Source organism: Rhinolophus sinicus, linkage group LG04 (genome assembly GCF_036562045.2).
Source record: "Rhinolophus sinicus isolate RSC01 linkage group LG04, ASM3656204v1, whole genome shotgun sequence".
Classification (NCBI taxonomy): domain Eukaryota; kingdom Metazoa; phylum Chordata; class Mammalia; order Chiroptera; family Rhinolophidae; genus Rhinolophus; species Rhinolophus sinicus.
This window is the reverse complement of record NC_133754.1, coordinates 51,991,274-52,014,215: the sequence shown is the minus strand read 5'-3', so window position 1 is coordinate 52,014,215 and position 22,942 is coordinate 51,991,274. Positions and strand designations below refer to the sequence as shown.

Below are 22,942 nucleotides of genomic sequence, written 5' to 3'. Positions count from 1 at the left end.
TTCTGCAAATATTTTCTCCCAGCCTGGTTCATTGTTTTATTCTCTTAAGAATGTCTCTCACACAAAAAAAGAAGTTTTGAATTTTAAAGAAGTCCAGCTTATTGACGATTTCTTCCATGGATTGTACTTTTAGTGTTGTATCTCAAAAGTCATAGACAAAACCAAGGTCACCAAGTAAATCTCCTTTATTATCTTTTAAAAGTTTTATAGTTTTGTTTTTACATTTAGATTTATGATATATTCTGAGATTTTTTTTGTGTGATATGTTGGTGTCTACATTTTTTTTTTTTTTTTTTTGCATGTGGATGTCCTGTTGTTCCATCGTAATTTGTTGAAAAGACTATCCTTTCTCCTTTGAATTATTTTGCCCCATTGTGAAAGATCTGTTGACTATATTTATGTGGGTCTAATTCTGTACTCTCTACTCTGTTCCACTGGTCTACCTGTCTATTCTTTCAACCAGACAACACTGTCTTGATTACAGTAGCTTTACAGTAAATCTTTAAGTTGGGTAGTTCCAGTCCTCCAACTTGATTCTTCTTTCTCAATGTTGTATTGGCTACTCTGGTTCATTTAACTCTCCACATAAACTTTATGCCAATATCCACAAAGTAATTTTCTGGGATTTTATTGGGATTGTGTTGGATGTATAGATCAAGTTGGGAAGAACTGACATCTTAACAATATTGAGCCTTCCTGTCTATGGATATGGAATATCTTTCCATTTCTTTCAGATCTTCTTTAATTTCTTTCATCAGAGTTTTGTAGTTTTCCTCTTAAAGATCTTATATATATGTTGTGAGATTTATAACTAAGTATTTAATTGTTTTGTGTGTGTGCACTAATAGAAATGGTGCTGTGTTTTTACTTCCAATTGTTCATTGCTGGTATTTAGGAAGGTAATTGACTTTTGTATATTAACTTTATATCCTGCAACCTTGCTATAATAACTTAGACGTTCCAGGAGTATTTTTGTGTGTGTTTGCTTGTTTCAATTCTTTTGGATTTTCTATGGAGACAATCATATCAACAAAGAAAGCTTGATTCCTTCGTTTCCAATTTATATACCTTTTATTTCTTTTTCTGTTCTTATTGTATTAGCTAGGATTTCCCTTACAATGTTGAAAAGAACTGGTGAGAGGGGACAGTCTTTCCTTATTCCTGACCCTACATAAAACTTTTATGTACAAATACAATCTGAAACAAGACATGCTCTTGCTTAACAAAGGCACCAATATAAGTTTCAGAATTTTTTTGATTAACAATTTGAAAATACCAGTCATATTACTATGGTATATACCAATAGACATCGATTATAAAGTGCTCTGCTAAAGACACTAGTATTACTATCAACAGATCAGAAGGTTGCACTACTAAGGCCCATGAATGAATATAGACAATACTCTCTCATTGTTGAAAAAAAAATGCAGGAAAGGCAAATATTACTTGAATTTATGCAGATACAATTAAATATACAGAATGTATGTTACTGAGTCTCCCCAATCCAAAAATAAGACCTAGCTGGACCATCAGCTCTAATGTGTCTTTTGGAGCAAAAATTAATATAAGACCCGGTCTTATATTATGTCATATTCTATAAGACCTAGTCTTATGTTAAAATAAGACCAGGTCTTTTAGTTATATTATATTATATTATATTATATTATATTATACCCTGTCTTATATTAATTTTTGCTTTAAAAGACGCATTAGAGCTGATGGTACAGCTAGGTCTTATTTTTGGAGAACCATGGTAGGAAAGTTTCAAGGCCTATAGTGAAATTCTAAAAGGAGCTAAATCAGTTTATTGTATAGTGATAGATAATGAAACAGGTACTTCAACAATAAAGCTTACATTCCAGTTGGGGAGGAAGACTGATGATGTGTCTATAAGGTAATCCATGCCCAGTGTGAGTAGTGTCCAGCCATCTTGCTAGTTTATTGTGGCCTCACATGTACAGTAGGACTTATATCTAATGTTCATTATTTTGGTCCTGCCTTTAAACATTACAAAAGCAAACAAACCAAAAAATAACCTGCATCATAAATGTATGTGGTTGAAATGTATTTCATAGTAGCTAAACAATGACAAAAGTATGCAATATGAGACTCACAACCCTGATTTTGTTTCAGAGATAGGACTGGCAATTCAGTAGCTAATGTTAATCAGAATTTATGGCTATATGCTTGGTATGCAGAAAATCTTATTGGTTTTAGAGCATTCTTTTTAATGAAACAGGCTTATTATGATAATTATGTATTTAAATATTTAATATAACTGTGAATTACTATAGTTTCCCACTTTAAAGTAAGAATTTGTGGTCGATAATTTTTTTAGATCAAAAGGTAGTAGCTCTTAGGAAGGCAAATGGATTTGATTATTCCTTACATTTGAACTATAAACAGCACCTCATCCAATGTGTCTGCCAATAATTATTCTAGAGTCCAAACTCTAAAAGCAATAATGTGAGGTCTCTCAACCTTGGTTTTATACAGCAAGTCTACTTAAACAAATGGAACCACTATTACAGTGTTTTGTCTGCTATAAATATTGTGAGTGGTGTATTTAGCCAGACAGAATGATTATCCGTATTTTTTTAAAACTCTCAAAATTAATAAACCTTATTAACAAGAGTAGTCTTATTAGATATCTTTTAGAAAAGCTGTCATAAGTGCATAAAGAAAGACACTTTCAAAATACCCCTTCAATTAGTGGCATGAAAACCCAAAGGTGATGCTAAAAGCAGGATGAGGTGGTATAGTTTCTTTTCCATTTTGCCATGAGTATTTAGTCAGGTGGTAATTTTAAGTTGAGGTCTTATTATTAAATTTTCTTTCTTTTTTTCCTTCCTAAGCAATGATTTGCTGAAAACATTTTCCATTTAACATTAATAACATTAACCATGAAATAATTAACTAATCAAGAAAATATTTTTAAAAAATCTATACACATAGGAAATAAACTGCCATAGTTTTTCCCTTCCGTTATTGTCTAGCCATCAACGACAGAAATATCAGGTGAGACTGGAGGGTTGAGTGGTGACCTCCTGATCATTAGGCTCCTATACTCAGAGGAAGGGGTGGCCTTATACCCAGTTCTTCCAGATAACATTCAGGCTTAATTTAAAGCAGCATTCAAAACTAATCAAATTCCACATCAAACAGTGACTTCAGTACCTTTCATCTAAATTCAAAAACAGTATAATTAGTCATCATCCTAGTTAGTGCATCTCCAGCAGTGAATAAAATTGCAGTAGATTAGCAGGATTCTGATCATCAGAATTTAAAAGATAGACAGACAGACAGACAGATAGATGATAGATACTCTTGAAGACACTGTAAGATGGAAGAAAACACAAAACAACCAAATATTCAAATTTCCATTTGAGATCTTTTATGTCAGACATATTTTTGACTCGCTATATATATTAAGTTGGTGCAAAAGTAATTGCAGTTTAAAAGGTTAATAAAAATTGCGAAAACCACAATTACTTTTGCACCAACCTAATAAATATTCTTGACTGGTGATCCTCTCTTTTCAGAAATCTACATGAGAATGTTTTTCAAAAAATTTTAGTACTGTAAAATATTAAATAAATAGTCATGGGGATATGAAATACAGTGTGGGGGATATAATCAACAATGTTGTAAAGATCACGTAAGGTGCCAGATGGGCACTGGATTTATCAAGGGGATCCCTTCATAGACTGTGTAGATGCCTGACCACTGCACTGTACACCTGAAGCTGAAGTAGAAGGATGTCAACTATTGCATGTCAACTATAATTAAATATATATATATACATATATATATTTAACATATATATGTATATATATATACATATATACATACACACATATACATATATATACACACACACATTCACGGTAGTTAGGAGTGTAGCATAAGGAAGATTAGTCAATGGTATTGTAACAGCTATATACAATGTCAAAGGGGCAGTAGCTTGGGGAAGGGGGTTATCACTTTGTGAGGGATGTAAATGTCTAACTATTATGTTGCTTTGTATACCTGAAACTAATAAAAAAAATTAGTACTATAAAATATATATGTTTGCAAATTATATATAACATGATACACAGGAAAATATTTAATGGAGCTATATCAATTTTTGTTCAATATGAACTAACGTGGAACAAATAAGACTCGCTCTCCTTTAAGAAAAACAAATGCCTGCCTTTATGGCTCTTTCAACATCCAGAAATTTGCAGCACCCACTCTCACCCTGCCCCACTCATCTACTTATAAATCATGATCTCTTCCCAGAAAGCCTAATCATACTTCAATTAGCAATCACCAAAAGCATACTACTGATTAATTAATATAGCCAAATAGTCTCTTTCACACTTATGCAGTTCTTTTTACTCCATTATTAATGATCGTAAATGCTAGGCAGGGTATAAGTGACGGATATCTCAACTAAGAGTCAAAAGTATGTGGTCTAGTCCTGAATCTGACTTTGACAATCTCCATGTCCCTTTTTCACTTCATTTTCCCGTCAGTAAAATGAGGATTAAAAGACACAAAGGTCTGAGGCTTCCTGTGTTCTCCAAGAGGAAGGGATCACCATTTAAATTACCTGCTGTATACCAGGCATTGTCTAGGTGCTTTTCAAACATTGCCTCATTTAAATTCTGTGGCAAGCCTTTCTACATTTAAACCCAACTGGCTTATCTCCAAAGCCCAGACGGTTTGCACTTAAAAGAAGCTGTTCTTCAAAGACGATAAGATCAATTAAACTTCTCTGAAACTTTTAAAAGAAAGTCCAATTTTGAGTATAATACTAAGGATAAACAATGATGATAAAAATGAAGAAGACTGCCTTCTGGTTTGTTTTTAAAATCAAAATTTGAAAAAAGACAAGGTTAAGACCCTTCTGTATTTTCCATCTCATTTGTGTTAACTGGAAGATGTAAGTTTCCCAAGTAGATAACATAGTCTTGGCCCATTTACTGGGAAACCTTTCCGATTGTTAGTAAATTTCACTTTCCACTTAAATATATGTGAATGTCTTCAGGGCACAGGAAAGATAAGAAGCCAACTATTCCTGGCTTTTCACATGTGAACTCTGGGGCTTCCTCCTCAGCATATTTCTGCTTTGCCAATCCCAATGTAATAGCGTGGGTATAAGAAAGTAGAAAATAGTTCTATCCTTACCATACCATACACAAACTCTGATTATGAAGAGAACTTGGCTCTGGTTTTACAAAAGATAAGCCAGAGTTAAATATTAACACCTTTCCTTATCTATTTCACACTCTCAATAATATGTGTTCTTTCTTGGCATGAATGAATTTGTGATGGCTTTATACAGTTTCCTACCTGAACGGAATAGTGACTGCTTTACTTTATTGTTACTTTACAAGTCATTCCTTAGATTCATCAATCCCACAAATACTTACTGTGTGCCTCCTATAAGCCAGGGCCGACAAGACCTCTGTCATCAGTGGACTTATATCCTAATAGGAGACACAGACGACAAACAGCCTGACAATGAAAAGGGCACATTCAGATTTTGATAAGTGCTCTGGAAGAAATAAGGAAGGAAACACGATCTAGAGTCAAAGGAAATGAGATGGAGGACCACATTGGAAAGGGGTTGGGGGAATAAAGAGGGGTTTCTCTGAAGAGGTGACTTGAAATAAAACTAGTATAGTGAGAGTGACCACTGAAAAGAGACTAGTACAGTAGGTGTGATGTGGCCATGCCAGGAGAAGAGCCAAGAGATCTCTAGGGAGCAAAGAGGAAACATCAAGCCTTGGTATCACATCACTAAAGAACTTAAATAGTCCAGTGTGGCTGGAGAGTGTGGAGTAGGTGGGGCGCAGGGGGATATGAGAGGGAGTTGGAGACCTGGGGCCGAGGGGCCTCACAGGCTGTGGTCAGAATGTCACTGAGAGAACCGGGAGCCAGGCATGGGTTTAAGCCCGAGTGCCAGGCTAGAGTTGATATTTTGAAGAGACCAGTGAGACACTACATGGATTGAAGCAACGACATAAAAGAAAAGTAATTCTGAAAACCACAAAGTAGGCTGGATCTGTCTCCTTTGGCGGGAAGAGTGTTAACAAACTAGGCTAAATTCAGAAAACGTAGAAACACAAAACTTCATCGAGAGCCCTCTAGTGGAGTAAAAACCAGAGTGGTAGTGTTTTCATGCACACTGAAATGAATGACACCACAACTGCTGGGTCACCAAGGGCTCCAGGATGGAGACCAATGACCAGCAGGATGGCGGCACCAGGATGGGAGGGGTTTCCGGGAATACTGGGGGGTGACAAAAATGGGACGAGGCAGGAATGAGCCGGCACATTCAACTTCTCTTAACAGTGATTCACCCGAACTCACAGACTGGTGAGCCCTGGGGGAGCCCAAATGCATTATAACATGCAAATAATATTTGTTTATGCTAGGTTATAAATGATCAATCAACAGGACAGGCAGAGTAGGTTGTAAGTATTGGGAAAATGGAAAGAAGTAACTTTGGTCTCCAAAGACTTCAGGGAAGCAGCTTCCAAAGTTTTTGAAGTTTTAGCTAATAGTCCTCATAGTAGAAAGTCGGATGCTTTTCAAATATCCCACTTATTTTGTTATTATCAAGTATACAATTCCACAATAAAACATATCAACAAGTCTCAGCATTCATGATGTTCTAAAAACTTTCCATAACTTCCATTATAGAGACAATCTTCAAGGTTCAAGAAAAAAGCCATTTCTTCAAACGGTGAGGAAAGGAGAAGCAAAGCTTTGAAATGAAAGTGAAAGAAAAAGGTGAGTGACTTAAAGAGAGATGTTAACAAACTCAATATTCATGAGAACCTTAAGTGATTGGGACAATAATTATCCCCATTGCACAGAAGAGGAAAACGAGGTATAGAAGGGACCTGCCCAAGGCCATGGAGCTGGAAAAGAGCCAGACTAACCCAGGAAGTGTGGCGTACAACCACGCACGCCACAGGTGCCCAGGGACTAAGAATCCTGCCAACATCTGTCTTTGGACCTACCCGCTGATGTCAATGGATGAGGCATTCTGCACATTCTGGATGCAGTGAAAGCATAACCTTATCTACTCCCAGTTCTACCAGTCCTTCACATGTAAGCTTTACAGAAAAGTGCAAGAGAAAGAAAATATATTGCAGGAAGAGACCATCCCCTACCCCAAGGTGACCATATAAGACTGTGTTTCCTGGGAGGCAGAGCACTCCTAAAAGTCCTTCAATCCGTGCTTAGTGAATAAATCACAGTCTCTTCGACAATAAATATCCCAGAAAGGGAGATGTTATTGCCTGACAAATTACCTGGTTAGTAGTTAGATTTACCTTCGATAAATAGATTGTTTCAGTATTGAGCCTCTTGTTGCCAAATGAGGTTTGGGACTATCAACTATAATTATACTATAACCATACCATACCATACTATACTATACTGTACTATACTAGAACTATCTATACTCACAGCTAACTTAGCTAATGAAGAGGCATGATCACATCAGCTTCATGGGCTCTTTGAAATCTAACAAAGACCTGTAAATGGCCAGAGCTTTCAATCCGCTGTTCCTTTAGAACTCTTACTCTAAATTAAACTTACTTCTACACGCTCAGTCGGCACTACATTCATTTATTCACTCAGTATTTATTGAACATTGACTATTCCAGACATTGCGGTAGACCCTGTCGATATAGCAATGAACACACATTTACATTCTGGTGGGAAGACAGATAGACAGACAGAAAAATCTTAGCTCCTTGACTATCCTGAAAGCCTTTAAGAGCGGGACCCAACCCAATTTACTTTTGAGCTAACACCTAACACAATAGTATAAGTGGAAGTGTCCCATAAAACAGAATCATTTTGTCAAAAGATGACATCATACTGCAGTAGGGTAGGTCCTAATCTGACATGACCGGTATCTTTATAAGAAGAGGAGAAGAGACACAGGGAAAGGCCTTGTGACAAGGGAGGTAGAGACTAGGGTGATGCATCTGCAAATCAAAGAACACCAAGGATTGGCAGCGACCATTGGAAGCTGGAAGAGGCAAAGAAGGATTCTTCCTTAGAGATCTAAGACAGCATGCCCCTCCGACATCTTGATTCTGGACTTCTGGCTTCCAGAACTCTGAGACAATAAATTTCTGCTGTTTCAAATCACCAAGTTTTTGGTACTTTGTTACAGCAGATTTTAGACACTAATATACTGTATCATATTATTATATCAACTCTATTCTATACTGACAGGCAACAGGAAACAATAAATGCTAATGGAAACTAAACATCAGAACATCTGATGAACAGTTAACAGAGTCCTTCATATTTGGACCTAGAGAATGTGGAGTAGTAGGTTGCGTCTTTTGAATAATCTCGTCCAGGTGCCCTACCTCAGGTGGGACTATTTTTAGTACTCTAGGTGTCAGCTCTTTCGTCAAACTTGCAAACATCCTACATCAGGGTTAGAAAGCACTTTATAATCATGAAGAAGTAAGGTGGAAAGTTCTTCTGATAAAGTGAAGATACACCTTCTCTGAAACATTTACCAACTCTTTATAGTATGCATAATAAATCTTTCTACTCAAGACCCTTTCCATGTGGTCGTGAATATTTGCGACACCTGTCATATTTCTCTGGAGTCTCTTCCTTCTCTCATCGTAAACATTTTTAGTTTCTTCAGTGCTCACTCCAAAGACATGGCATTTCAATTTTCACACCCTTGATAAACATTCCCTGAACACATTCCTTATTTTTTCCTCTCAAATACAGGGAACAAAGAACTGAACTCCCAGTCTGACCTCTTCAGACTTCTCCTACCACTTATGTTCTAGGCATTATGCTTCTACTAATGTAGTCTCAACTAGCGCTGGCTTTATCTGTTTAGTTATTTGTTCATTTATTAGTAGTTGTTCTATAGTTAAATTTTGAAAAACCATAAACACCACCACAAAATCATTTTTCTGGAATTTTAAAAGAACACAGCAAGAAACTACCAAATAAACGTAGGCAACAAGAACTGAATTAACAGTGTTGAATAGGAGAACAGAAGGAATAGAACAACAATACAGGAAGAGGAGAAACGTGGACAGTGCCTACGTAATGGAAGTTTGGACTGCTGCTTTCCTAAGAGAAGAGTAAGCTCAGTTCTGCACAACGCTCAAAGTATACTAAATTTGTGCTCATCACTTCTTAACGATTCTGAGGGCACTTCAGAATCATGAAGTGCCTCAGGTTCATCCTAATGAATATTTATTATCTCTGTGTCACAGTGTGCTGCCTGCAGAAGCCGCGTGAGAGGTATTTGTGGATTTGATTATGCTGAAGCTGTGTGGGACTGCGTGCTAATAGAGATTGCTGATTAACAGAAGTCTCGCTACATCAGTGCTCACTGCAGCGTTTTCTAGTTATTTTTCAGATGTGTATATAATTATTTTCTAAATTAACATTCCTATAGAAGTGGACATGTTAAATTCTGGCCGGAAAAAAAGTCAACAAAATTAGTAATGGATAAGACCTTCAAAAGCCAGTTATTGTGTCTTCACTTTGGTGAAGGGACTATCAAATGGAAGCATAAAGAAAGTCAATAGAGTGATAGCGCAGATGAGCGACTTCTCCACTGTGCCAGTGGTGCATGAACACGAGTGGCTGGCTTTACTTGGGTGAGGCCAGAATAGTACCTCTCAAACTTCAGTGTTCATAAGAATCACCTGAGAAACTTGTTAAACACACAGTCCCAATCAGCAGACCTGCCGTGGGGTATAAGAGTCTATATTTCCAACAAGCTCCAAATTATGTCCATAGTACTTATCTTTGGGACACACACTGGAGTGACAAAGGGCTGGAACATGAAGCTTTGGAACTTCCTACTCCTCCCCCACACTGGTCACTGAAAGTTCAGAGGGAAATTATGGACAGATTAAAGAGCTGAGGCTGGGCCCTTCACTTGGAGGGACAGTCTCACTGGAGCGTCATAAAACCAAGATGTGAAGATATTTGTGCCTCAAGACATTTCTCTTCTGAGGTCTTCCTAAAATGATAGACCTTCAAATAGAGTTCCTAGCCATGGATTTCAAAAACAAAACAAAACAAACAACAAAACTTTTCTATTGCAGAATTTAAGTCTAACTTCAACATTTAAAATGATTTTTTTCTTACATCTTTATGCATAATTTCTTACTGAATTTCACTTAGTAAAAATTTTGATTTTGATATACAGTTTTTTTGTTTTTAAATTATGGTCAAAACTAACTTTCATTTCCTGAAGGGAAGACAGCATAACTTGAAAACACCAAATAAAATTGGTATCTCAAAAATCATTAAAATGATCAAATGTTCACGTGTTGACAGCTCTTACGAAAGTTTTTTAAATAGTTTATTCCACCAAATAGGTTAGGCATTCCACCTATAATTATATGTATATTGTTAATTTGTATAGAAAATCTATTTTGATTAGAAAGATGTAAAATCCTAGGTGAATTCTAAATTAGTTGAATTTTAAATAAGGGTTTTTTATAAAGTACACCTTAAATATTTAAAACAAATAAGAAACAGTTCTGTTTGGGTTTAGTTGGGTGATTATTTTGATGTTTTGATTTGTTTTAATTCAAGTGTTTTACAAGTATAAATTCAGTTTTATTTAAAATAGATTTCAATGTGTGTTGTATGAACAAATTATATACTCAAGTTAAAATTTATTTTAATTGAGTATTTGTGTTTCTTTCTATGTTCAGCAAATATGATTAATCCCAGCTATTTTTGATTTGGTTACATATCATATAGTTTTAATCCTATTGAAAAGTTCACCTTGCATTTCAGAATATGTTTTAATTTACAGTAATTTTAGAACTCATAACCTGACATCTCAGATACAGTCTCTCTCTCTCTCTCTCTCTCTCTCTCTCTCTCTCTCTCTCTCACACACACACACACACACACACACACACACACACACACACACTCACTGTTGTTGCCATGCTTGGTGTTTCTCTGCCCTCTGCTGGTAGCAAATGAGATTTCCCTTTGTTAATTTTAAACTTACCTCCTGTTAAGTGTTTTTTCCTGTCGCAGAATTGTAGTTCAAAATACTTTATGAAGCAACTGGACAGATCATTAAGAGTTGTCTTAGCATGTCCAAAGGCTTCTAAGATGGACATGGCCTGTAGTAAAAGAGAAACAGTTGCTGAACTACTCATTTTTTTTTTTTTTACATAAAATTGGAGAATAATAGCAAAGATAGAAGGAATATACCATTATCTAAGAGGTTCTCCATTGTTCATATAATACCATGTTGGATTTTTGAGGACATCCTCCTTAACTGCAAACTACACTAGTCCCCCCATTATCTGTGGTTTTGCTTTCTGTGGTTTCATTTACCTGTGGTCAACTGTGGTTCAAAAATATTAAATGAAAAATTACAGAAATAAGTAATTCCTGTTTTAAATTACACACCATTCTGAATAACACGAAATCTGCAATGACCCACTCCATTCCACGCAAGAAATGAATCATCCCCTTGTGCAGTGTATCCACACTGTAGCTGATTAGTCACTTAGTAAGGGTCTCAGTTATCAGATCAACTGCGGAGGTATCGCAGTGCTTGTGTTCAAATAACCCTTATTTTACTTAATAATGCCACATTCACATAACATTTATTACAATATATTGTTATAATTGTTTATTGTTATTAGTTATTGTTGTTAATCTTTTACTGTGCCTAGTTATAAATTAAATTTATCATAGTTATGTATGTATAGAAAATGTACATATAACGAAAATGTATGTATAGAAAATCATAAAGTACGTATGTGTGCTTTTGTGGCTTTGGAAAGAAGAAATTAGAGTTAATACAAGTTATAGTTAGAACTTCTTAGAAAAAATAAATTCACTTCAACATTGGATTATAACTTGAACTCTTAGTTTACACACTCTTTTCAACATTGAACCCCTAAATAACCATCCTTCTACCCTGTTATTGCTCCATGCCAACCATTCTCGCCCACAGAAACAGGAATAAGAACTCTAGACGAAGCTGTGTTACCCAGTGTGTCTTATTCTCAAGAGCCCTCCTTCAGAAGTGGGGAGTTTGGGGCTTCGCCATTAATAAAGCTCCTCAGATCAACCTGGCGTCTGAAATTCTTTCTTGACATGTTTCCTTAAACGCTGACTATAGAACAAACACCATTTTGTCTCACAATTGATTGTGCCTGTGATAATGATGATGGCCAAGCAACTCTATGAGAAAAGCATGAAAATCTGGAGAGGTAAAGGTATTTTTCCATCTTTCAAGATAGAGATAATGTGAAATATAGTTCCAGCATCAGTCACAAGAGGGAGCTCAACAATACCTTATGGATTCTGAGTGGTGGTTTTTCTGGCAATTATATTTTTTGAAAATTTTATTGTAAATTAAAAAAAGAAAACTTTGCTCCTAATTTTTAATTTTCTAAGTCATTCAATTCACCTGTAAGTAATTTATATTTTGAAGGGTTATAAAGCAACACTTGGATATTAATCAAAAGTGCTAAGAGTTGTGATAATAGTGAAACATTAGGTTGGTGCAAAAGTAATTGCGCTTTAAGGTTAAAAATAACTGCAAAAACTGCAATTACTTTTGTATTAACCTAATATATTAAAATATCTATTTTTGAAGTTTGAACATTTGGAGAGAAACATATGCTTAATCTTTACAGAAACTCTATAATTTGTCTCTTTATAATAACCTAATTTTAAAGATCATAATGAATTCAGAGTAGTAATGGAAGAAGTGTTACCTGAAAAATATTTTTAAATAGCATTTATGAGGATCCTAGTTTTGTTTCTTCTCCAATAATTTAATATTAAATCAATATTTAGTAAAATTAATAGTGTGATTATACCACATTTTAAACATAATATTACAATTTAAAATTGTTTAAAATGCATTAAAAGGATTAGAATGATTTTTTTTTAAAGTATTTTGGCTTGTAGTTGTTTAGGTGTTATATCTGATAATGAACAAATTTTTTTATTATTATAGAAAAAGAACATAAAAGATAATTAATGGCATATGCTCAAATAGGAAGTATAAGTAATGGTTCAATGTATGTTCTTTGGAGTGAGAAGTAGCTGCCTCACATTCCAGTTCTTCTAAGGAAAAGTATATGACATTGAATAATTTCCTAAGTTCCCTGAACCCCATTTCCTTTATTATAACACAGGTCATCAGTGGTTATCAGTATCAGGTATATAAAGCCCTCAGATTGGTGCCTGGCACATACTAAGCATTCAACATATAACAGAGATTAATTTTGTTTATGTTAATAATAATAGGAAACATTGATATTGTGCTTACTATGTGCCAGACACTACTCTAAGGCTTTATACACACATAAATTATACAGAGGGCACCAAAAAAATGTACACACATTTTAAGAAAGGAAAACTGCATTAAAATTGTAATACTCAATATACACCAATAACAAAAGATGAATACAAGTCACATTTTACTTCTGCAGTTACAAGAGGTGCTCAAAGTGGTTACCATCAGCGTCTAGACACTTCTGATTGTGGCAAACTACTGCTTGAGCAATGATGACCAAAGTGTCCACTAGTATACATTTTTTTTGGCACCTGGTATATGTATACATGTAAAGCTATAATATGTGTATATATGCATATGTGTATGTGGTGTGAGTGTGTGTACATATATTTCTTTTAAGCCTCACAACTAGTGTCTCCATTTTACAGAAAAGGAAATTGAGAGATTAAGTAAGTCTCCCCAGGTTCAGAGCTTGTAAATAGTGGAGCTGGAATTAGAACCCAAGCAATCTCTGCTGAATTTGTGTGTTTAACCACTGCATCATTGGGCTATTAGTGCTAGAATAACAATAAAGACATATAAGGGATAAAAGTAATATAAAACTAAAACCGTTAAACAAAATATAAATACTAACATGGCATTCTCTCACTATGCATTTCTGGTCCATAAATCAAAAGTCAAACACTAAACTAAAATAACCAGTGGTGTTCAATCTTCAATTAGCCCCTTGGCCAATAGGTGGCACTAAAACAAATATGTTAAAAGAAATACTAAGAAAATGCAAAACTGATACTAATTCCACCATTCAATTTGATTTTGAAACAAAATAATGAGAATGTTGTAGTGCAAGAAAACTCTAAATGTAGGCAAAGGGAAGTAAGGATATATTTCCTCAATCCTTAGTGATTCAAATTTTATTGGCGTGATTTTTTTTTTTCTATTTATACGGGTTTGTTTGTTTTTCCATAGAAGTTTAGCGGTTATGCCACTAAAAGTTATATACTGTTATCATGATAGTGGTTAACCTATTGTATTTTCTAAAAGTAAAAACCTGTCCTCCTCAATGAAAAATAATGGCTTAATCAAGTTGACCCCATCACTCTGCGCTGTGAAAACAGTTGCTCAATACATGTTTAAATAATTTGAATGGATATGAATATTTCTTAAAGTTGAAAATCAACTGGGCAAGAATTAGTGAAAAGTCTCTGGCAGCTTTTTCCCCCCCAAAACATGACATTTATGTTCCAATAAACCTATTGCTACGGAAGATCCTCTGCTTTCACAGTTTGAAATACAAATACAGGAATTAGAAACTACAGCCTTATTAACTGATCTCATCTGCTTTGAAATTGTACAGGGGCACACAAGCAATATCTACGGAGATGGGATTCAAACCCATCTGTTCACTGGGGAAAACACACTCTGAAGCCGTAGCAGAGGAAGGATGTAGACCTACGTGCAGTCTTTACAGATGGGGCAATTGAAGTATAAGACTAAAATTCAGAAATATCACAGCTTAAATATACATGTATCACCTACATAAAATGATCAGAATCATCTCTGGAGCTCCATACTGGGCTCTCCCTCACCTTCCAGGTACCAACTAAATCTCTTTCTCTTCCCCTCTGCAACCTCTTCATAGAGAGTACTGTTTATCATGACAGCGTGAAACTTATGAACAGCCAACTGCCTCCCAAACTCCTTTACTTTATTCTTTTGCTCTCCACACTCCAGATTATAATCTTCCATTTATAAATCTTTAATTATGCCACCGATGAAAACCACAAAGAAAATGCTCGCTATTCCACAGCCTCTGCCAGACTCTCTGCTGAAGGATCATCCCAATATGGCTTCCCTTTTGTGTCCCTACCATTCTTCCACTATTTATTCTTTGGTAACTGCGGATTAAAATAACCTCCAATGACTTTTTTTTTTTCTCAAACTATACTAAGATCCAGGGCAAAACTATTTGGTTTAGACTCAATCAGTATTACCCAAAGGAAGATACCATGTGTATGTTTGTCGCTCACATGGCCCCATGTGGCAGTATTAGGTACTGTGTCTGTCAGGGTGGTACCTTAAAGAAATGCCTCCCCCTCTGATCTGGCTGAATCAGCCCTCTAAGTCAGCCAACTTGCTTGTTTTCTTCCAGGGCCACCTAATGAAGGTTTCTTTCATCTCATCTTGTACTGAACTTCAAGCTTTCTACTAGATAGCTCCATATATCAAGTATGCTCTTGTCTACTCATCTCTTTAATCAGATTTTTCTTTCATGCAGCTCCTCTTTTAAATGTACATAATTTCACTAAGCCCTTGAAGGGTTGTAGTGAAATGTTATAAAGATTTACAGTCAGTTCATAAATTTATCTAATGCTTGTAATTCCCACACACTGGACGCTGTGCAAAAACTGTGGCTGGGTAATTTTCAAGAATGTCTTGGACACTGAATGATATTCATGCAGGTAATTTAAAGGGAAACCAAACACAAAAAAAGAATTGACATGAAGTTTAAGCTATACTCAAATCTGTGCGATATTATTTCATGAGACTAGAAATCACTTATTTATGACATCCCTAATTTGCCATGTGAAATAAGTAAAACAAAAAAAAGTGAATTAGAAATAGTTTTACCTGAAATTTGCTTGATATTATATTGATTTCCAGATGCTATAATAATTTTGAAAGAGTTAAATCTATCTAAGAAATACAACTTAGAATGTATTCACTTGAAATAAAATGCAAAACCAATTTACATAAAGTAATGTAGAACGCATTTAGAAATTACAAAGCCTGCTCTTTCACAGAGGCTCACTTAATAAATGATTGTTTTAATCCCTAATTTACAGTGGAGACTATTGTTCTTTGTCATTACAATTAAGCCAATAGGTCCTGTTATTCTATTAGTTAAGCTGAGTCTATTTTATAACTGTGTTGTTTTATAAATTCTCTATTCCTTAACTGTCACTAGTCAGTATATTACAATATCTGAACAAAGAAGATATTTTATGTTATTCTTTCCAAGTCAATCTAAAACGCTATATTATTTTGAGCTTTGCTGTAGAATTACACAGGTGCTCAATATATAGTTTGAACGTAATAAATGGTAATGAATTAAAGTCATTAATGGCCACACATGATACCATGGCTACATTGCAGAATTTATTATATAGTCCTCATAAAGAGAAAATCTCTAGAATCAGGCATATGCTTGAGAACCCATAAAAGTACATTAATTTTTTAAGGACTTATTCGAAAATAGAAAATACAAGGAAATAACGTTAACCTAACAATTAAATATAAATTCCTCTCATTTCTAAATGAGGACTCCGATACTAAAATTTCTAGAATATTCCTATGTAAACACCACCATGGCAGAAACAATTCTGACCTGCAGCCATGAGGTAAAAAGGGCAGGTGACACAAAAGAAAACAGTATAATAACACAATAGTCATCGTGCAATACGTTGCAGGATTTTTAACATTTGAACCTCTAGAATCTAGAGGTTCTAAACTTTTTTCAACGGTTTTTACCAAGGGCCATTGCGGTAAAATACACAAACAGCAAGGCCACTCACTCGAGGTGAAGTATGTATTGCCCCACCTGGTTTATTTAAGTAAATTAAATATATTTTTGGAATTTGCTGTGGGCCAATTAAAAACGGATTGCGGGCCGCAGTTGGCCCGCAGCCGCAGTTTGGACACCCCTGCTCTAGATGGTATTGTTTTAGGCAATAATCTAAGATAACAGCAACTGTCTTCATTCCAATGTAATCAGACACTTTTACATATAAAATTGCTGAATGAAATGCAGGTGTCTTTCTGCAAAGATGAAAGACCTGTACAGGGGAGATTCTGGAGGAGCAAGCTGTGTAAAGTTGAGACTACATCCCTGTATTTGCAATACTTCCCTTTGAAATACATGCCGAGAGAGAGTGTACTGGTACAACATGGCTATGGTGTGCCTCATGTATTTTTTTTTGGTCAAGGAAATTATACAGCATATAGGGACATCATTTCTTGCATGTTATACAAAGCAAGTTGACTTATATTTAACAAAACTTATATTCTTATGTGTGTGAGGAATTTAAAATAATTTTTCATATATATAATGTTTTTTTTGGCCTGAAGAGAGACGATAATTAAAATCTTTGAACAAATATATCTTCCCTAATCTTGACCAAAAAAATATATAATAATTTTTAAAAAAAAGAAAAAAATTTCCACTAACTAAAGGCAAACAAGACTCAAAACAAAACAAAAAAATGACAGTGTTGTTCCATAAATCACACACACGCGCACACACACACACACACACACACACACACACCCCAAAATGTACAGGGTTGATTACAAACAAATGGTTTATCCACATTAAATTTATTTGATACATTAGAGTAAATTAATATCGGTAACTTTGCATAATTATTTTCTAGAAGTGCCAAAATACTTATAGACATTGTATTTATATATTCATTTATTAACCATACAGAAATTGAGCTCCTATCATATGGCAGTCTCTAAGACAGTGTCTCTGAATTCAAGGGACACACACATTGAAGCCACTTAAGATATGTGTAGAATAATGGAATAAATCATGACATCACGGCCCAGTTTGTGAGGGATACGTGTTCAAAGGAGGTGTCAGCAAGAATAAGAGGAAGGTAATTCTATAAGGCCCATGAGTTAAATGACACCATCCCAAAGAATGTTGGGCCATGCTGATTTACTGGACTTGATCTCCAGGGAACAGAACCATGCAAGGATTTTGAGCAAGGGGATTATGATATAGGCCACTAATAGTCAAAATCAAGTCTCCTCTCCTTCCATCTAATAGTGTCAGCTAAGCACTTGGCTGCCTAGTTACAGTTCTAACTGCACAGCTAGGTCTAACTGCACAGTTACAGAACTAACAAAATTAGCCATCTCCCTGCACTCCTGCTTCCTGTTCCCTTCCCCTGAGCTGGAATGCAGATGCCTCACCACGCAGGCAGGGATCAGTGTCCTGGAGAATGACAGAGCAATGAGACAGAAAGAGTCTGGGCTCTGACTGACACTGGGGAACAGAGCTGCCCTGTCAACTCAGACTGCCGATGTGTACTTGCTTCAGAAGATAAGAATGGCTGATGCAAGGAAACACATTAGGTTACTCTTCAAGAAAATCTGGTGAAAGGAGATGATAGTCTTACTGACAGTGATGATCCTGGGCCAAAAGAAAACTGATTGGCTAAAGAGCTAGGATTGATAGAACATTATGATTGTTTGGGAGGCAGAGAAAAGAGTCAAAGTGAATTCCAGGTTTCTGGATGTGGAAATGAAAAAAATGACTGTACCATTTACTGTTATGGGAGGAGAGTGCTTGGAAGAAGAAGATCAGGCATTAAAATCTGGACATGTCTTTGAGGCACACTGTGGGGTGTGCAGGGAGGCTGTGGGACAGATGGGTTTGCATCTTATAGACAGGCGGGACAAGCTTAGGATGGGAAGTGACAGTATGAGAATGGGGCTGAATCGTAGGGCACAGTGTAGAAACCTCGGGTCCCCTAAAATAACAGGGCACATAGGAAAGTCATTTGTTGCCATCTTAGAACAATCATCATGAACTTCCACTAGTCTGGGGTGATTTTCCTACAGAAACGCTGAAGTGTGGAGAGTTAGCTCTGTAGGTAAAGGCTCCAGGGCAGCACACTTCTGAGTTCTGATCACTGTCTTTGGTTATTGATATTTTTCTGTCCGTCCCCTACCACTAGGGGTTCCTTCTTGCACGTGTTCAATTGCAGGAGTCCACTAGCAACCCCTCCAATATGCTGTGGCCTGGAAAAACCCTGTTAACAAAACCTGCTAAAATTATGTAAAAAGAGTAGAATCAGTCTGTGAACAAGAACCTGTGAGTGTCTCTCTGAGTAAAATTTCATAAAATTTCTGAGCTTTATTATGTGAAATTTGTGACCTTTATCTTACCTCCTAAGAGGTCTTTTCCTTCCTCCTTAAATCCTGGTAGTATTTTAGGTAGATAAAGAAGACTTCAAATGAAAGCATTACTGAGTATAATTTAAAATCACTTCAGGGGTTGAAGATTTATTTCCTGCCATCAATGTCCTTAAGTTTTACTGTTGTCAATTTTTTACATACATTGAAACTTTACTATCAGCTCTCAGTAATTCCCCACAGAAGTTGCTTACCAGTCCAGCCCCCCAGAATGTACCTACACGCCAAAGTGGCACTTTCTATGTGAATAACAACAATCTCTAACTATAGTACATATTTTCAATTCAACTATTCCAAGCTAACATGAAAATAGAGTATGTTAAAAATATTTTTAAATGTATGCAACAAAATAAAAGTTTACTTGAACAATATTAATTTATACCAACCTTCAATCTTTTTTTCTTTATTTCTACAAATTGTGACCAAATCATGATTAAACTTATGGTCTATTATGATGTCATCCTTTATCTGTAAATGACATTTTTCTTGGCTCAACATATTTTCCAAGCTCAATAAGAAACTTACATGTTTAAATTTGGAATCAAATACAGGCTTGTTGGTGCCAGATCTACACGTTAGGTGTCTCATTATTTGTTTGCTGGCTTCAGACTTTCCAGATCCTCTTTCGCCACTAAAATAAAGCACAGACAGAAAGCACAAGTTCACTGTTTTTGTGAATGTAGTAAAACATTAACTAACCATAGATAATTTTTAGGCACAAAGATGGTGGGAGGGAAAAACATAAGTTCCATTGAGTTTGTGGTATGTATGGTTTAACTTTTCAATTTGATTCATCGTTCAAAATATTTAGCAAATGTAAACTATGTCATGTACCCTAGGGTGTTCCAAATGCTGGGACTCTAAATGAATATGACAGAACTTCTTACAAGGCAGAACCATGTAACGTAGGTGAATTATAGCAGAAAGGTGGTAGACTGAAAATAAAGACACTACAGACTTGTCCTCAGCTTTGTAAAGAAACGTAAATGAGGTGGACCTAGGGTGATGGCCTCTGCACCAGAGGCGCATGTGTCCTACAGCAACATGGCCTGGACTTGTTAAATCTTTCTGGACCTTTCATGAAAGACACTATACCTTCCTTGGAAAAGTAACTAGATCTGTCTGAGTCTTCCTTCTCTTTTGAATGACCATAAAGTGCCCAGCTACTAAACTAAAACTAAGTAGATAAGGTGGTTAGATGTGACGAGGTGAGTTGAGTGCGGTCATATCCTAAACTGACCCGTTTCCTGTTGAGGTTGCTATCCATTCTGACAATCCATGTTTCCCATTTTCCGTCAATCTAGGAATAAGCACTAACTAAATGACAGTTTAATGACAATACTTTAGCTATTTCCCAAGCGTACTTCATAACTTAGCTAATTTCTATAAGCAATAACTATTATTATATTCCTGAAACAAGATGATATAGGGTTACTATAAAATTCCAATACAATAATTGCTATACCAAAGGAGTCTGATATAAAATAAAATTTTCCTGCATCCAAATAGAATACTCATAAAATCAGTCTTTTATCTATTAGCCAATTTTTAAAAATATACCAAGTATAAAACTATTTACCAGTGCTTTCCCTTAAACATTGGTTCTAACAAACTTAATTAAAGAGTGCTTGCCAGAAAAGAAGCTAAAATTTAGTTATTTTATTCAAATCTCAACTTGTAAATGAATGTTTCTGTCCCCCTCATTTGTGCATAAACATTTTAACCACTTTTAGAACAATCCCCCTGGCACTCTCAGCAGAGCAGGTGACAGTGACCTGCACAAGACAAGTAGCTCCTTTTCTTGATTCAAAGACCTTTTCTTTTAACCTAATTTTCCAGCAGAAACAATCTATATCTTTCATGATGGAAATTTAATTACTGCAATTATACTTGTTGTTACAAAAATTCTATTACCCAGGAAAATAATTAGATGTTTCATAAATCTTTATTTAAATAGAGCGTTTGTTTGCATTCACTCAGGGATGAATCTTGAAAATATCATTTTCCTTTTTAAAATACTGCTCATTATTTCAAATGAAAGTTACTGAAGGCCTACTACGTGCCAGAGTCTATAGTAGATTTCAGGGGTAAAGAGGTGAAAAATACTGCCCTGTGTCATCTACTGGGGATACTCCCAAGTAAACACTAAGTACATAAATAATGCACGATTAGAAAGCAGCAGTGCTCAACAAGCAATGCACCCACCGGTGAAGAAGCAGGTACATACCCTGGAGGGAACCAGGGAAGACTTCTGGACGAGGTGGAAGCTGAGCTGATTCTTGGAAAAGGGGTGGCACAGAAGGTAACATTTATCTAGCATTAAGCATTCAACAAAAATTTCCTGAGCTTCTATTAAGCAACCTGAAATGGGTGGCGAATCCAGAGTAGTGAAGGAGGTAGCAACAGTCTCTGCAGAGCTGGAGACACAGAGGCATGTGAGGGTATGGGGCTGACCTGGTGGTTATGTGAGTCTCTCTCTCTTCTCCCCACAATTGTGCTCACATGGTTACCAGATCAGGGGTAGGGAAAGGGATAGCCAAAATCACACACATTTTAACTGTCTCATAAAATCTCAAAATGGCCACATTTCATTTACACTTTGAGTAAAATAGAATGAAATAAAAGAAAAGTAGGTTATGACAGGCTTCATTCCTCTACTTCAGCTTAAGAAACATTTTTTTCACCTGAAAATCCAAGTTTATGATTAAACTAGATACTGACCAAGGATTTTAGGTGGTGCCAATCATGGGTTCATAAGAATTCTTACGCTTATTTGAAGAGTTTTGTCTCCTAAATCTGTACCCAACAGAAACTGACCACATACTGCTTATTCACTTCGGAAGTCACTTGTATGTTCAGCACATAACATTAATTTAGATATGGTCAGCATATAGTTAGGATAATGAATATTTGCCACACATGTTCAAACAAGTAATTTAGAGCTGATGGTCCAGATTGGTCTTATTTTCGAGGAAACACGATACCTTATAGGACATCTATCCCAGGAATATTTAAGTTTGATCCCCAAATCTGCAAAATTATCCTTTGCAAATGCTAGTTATAGGACACAATAAAAACTGAATAAATGAACTTTAAAGAATGTATTTAGTTGATTTCTAAATGTCAACTATAATTAAATATATATGTATATATATGGCCACGGGATGTGGAGCACAGCATAGGGAATAGAGTCAATGGAATTGTAACAGCTATATGCAATGTCAGAGGGGTAGTAGATTGGGGGAGGGGGTTATCCCTTTGTGAGGGGTGTAAATGTCTATTATGTTGCTTTATACACCTGAAACTAATAAAATATAATAAAAAACAACTTAAATATATTAGTATAAAGGCAGAAAGTCTTTATCTTAGGTAAGACAATCGAGGAGGTAGAGAAGCTACATAAAAAGTGCTAATCTTGAAAGAAGACAGAGAATGACTCTAAGAATCAGTTCTTGTGATCGCAGATTTGTTCTTCAATTCTGGATGCCAGGTCTAGGTGATACGCTCTTGAAACTTAATGGAAAAATCTTTTTTTTTCCCAGAGTAAGTGGTTAATACATGGCATTACTGGCCTTAAAAAATGTCCCAAAGAGATACTAGTACTGCAGAATATTAACAATTCCTAATGGGAAAAACAAGTCCATGAGCAAATACACTGTA

The 22,942-nt window shown here is 35.7% G+C and overlaps 1 protein-coding gene across 4 annotated transcripts in view; it reads right to left on the bottom strand.

Moving 5' to 3' along the window:
* MYO16 (myosin XVI) overlaps window positions 1-22,942 on the bottom strand; it is a 542,975-nt gene that overhangs the window by 252,575 nt on the left and 267,458 nt on the right. For all 4 annotated transcript variants that reach the window (XM_074329517.1, XM_074329516.1, XM_019731063.2 and 1 more), the window contains 2 exons: window positions 19,808-19,913; window positions 11,039-11,156 (listed from right to left, as the gene is read on the bottom strand). In XM_074329517.1, the coding sequence (XP_074185618.1) occupies window positions 11,039-11,156; window positions 19,808-19,913 (224 nt within the window). The remainder of the gene's footprint in view (window positions 1-11,038; window positions 11,157-19,807; window positions 19,914-22,942) is intronic.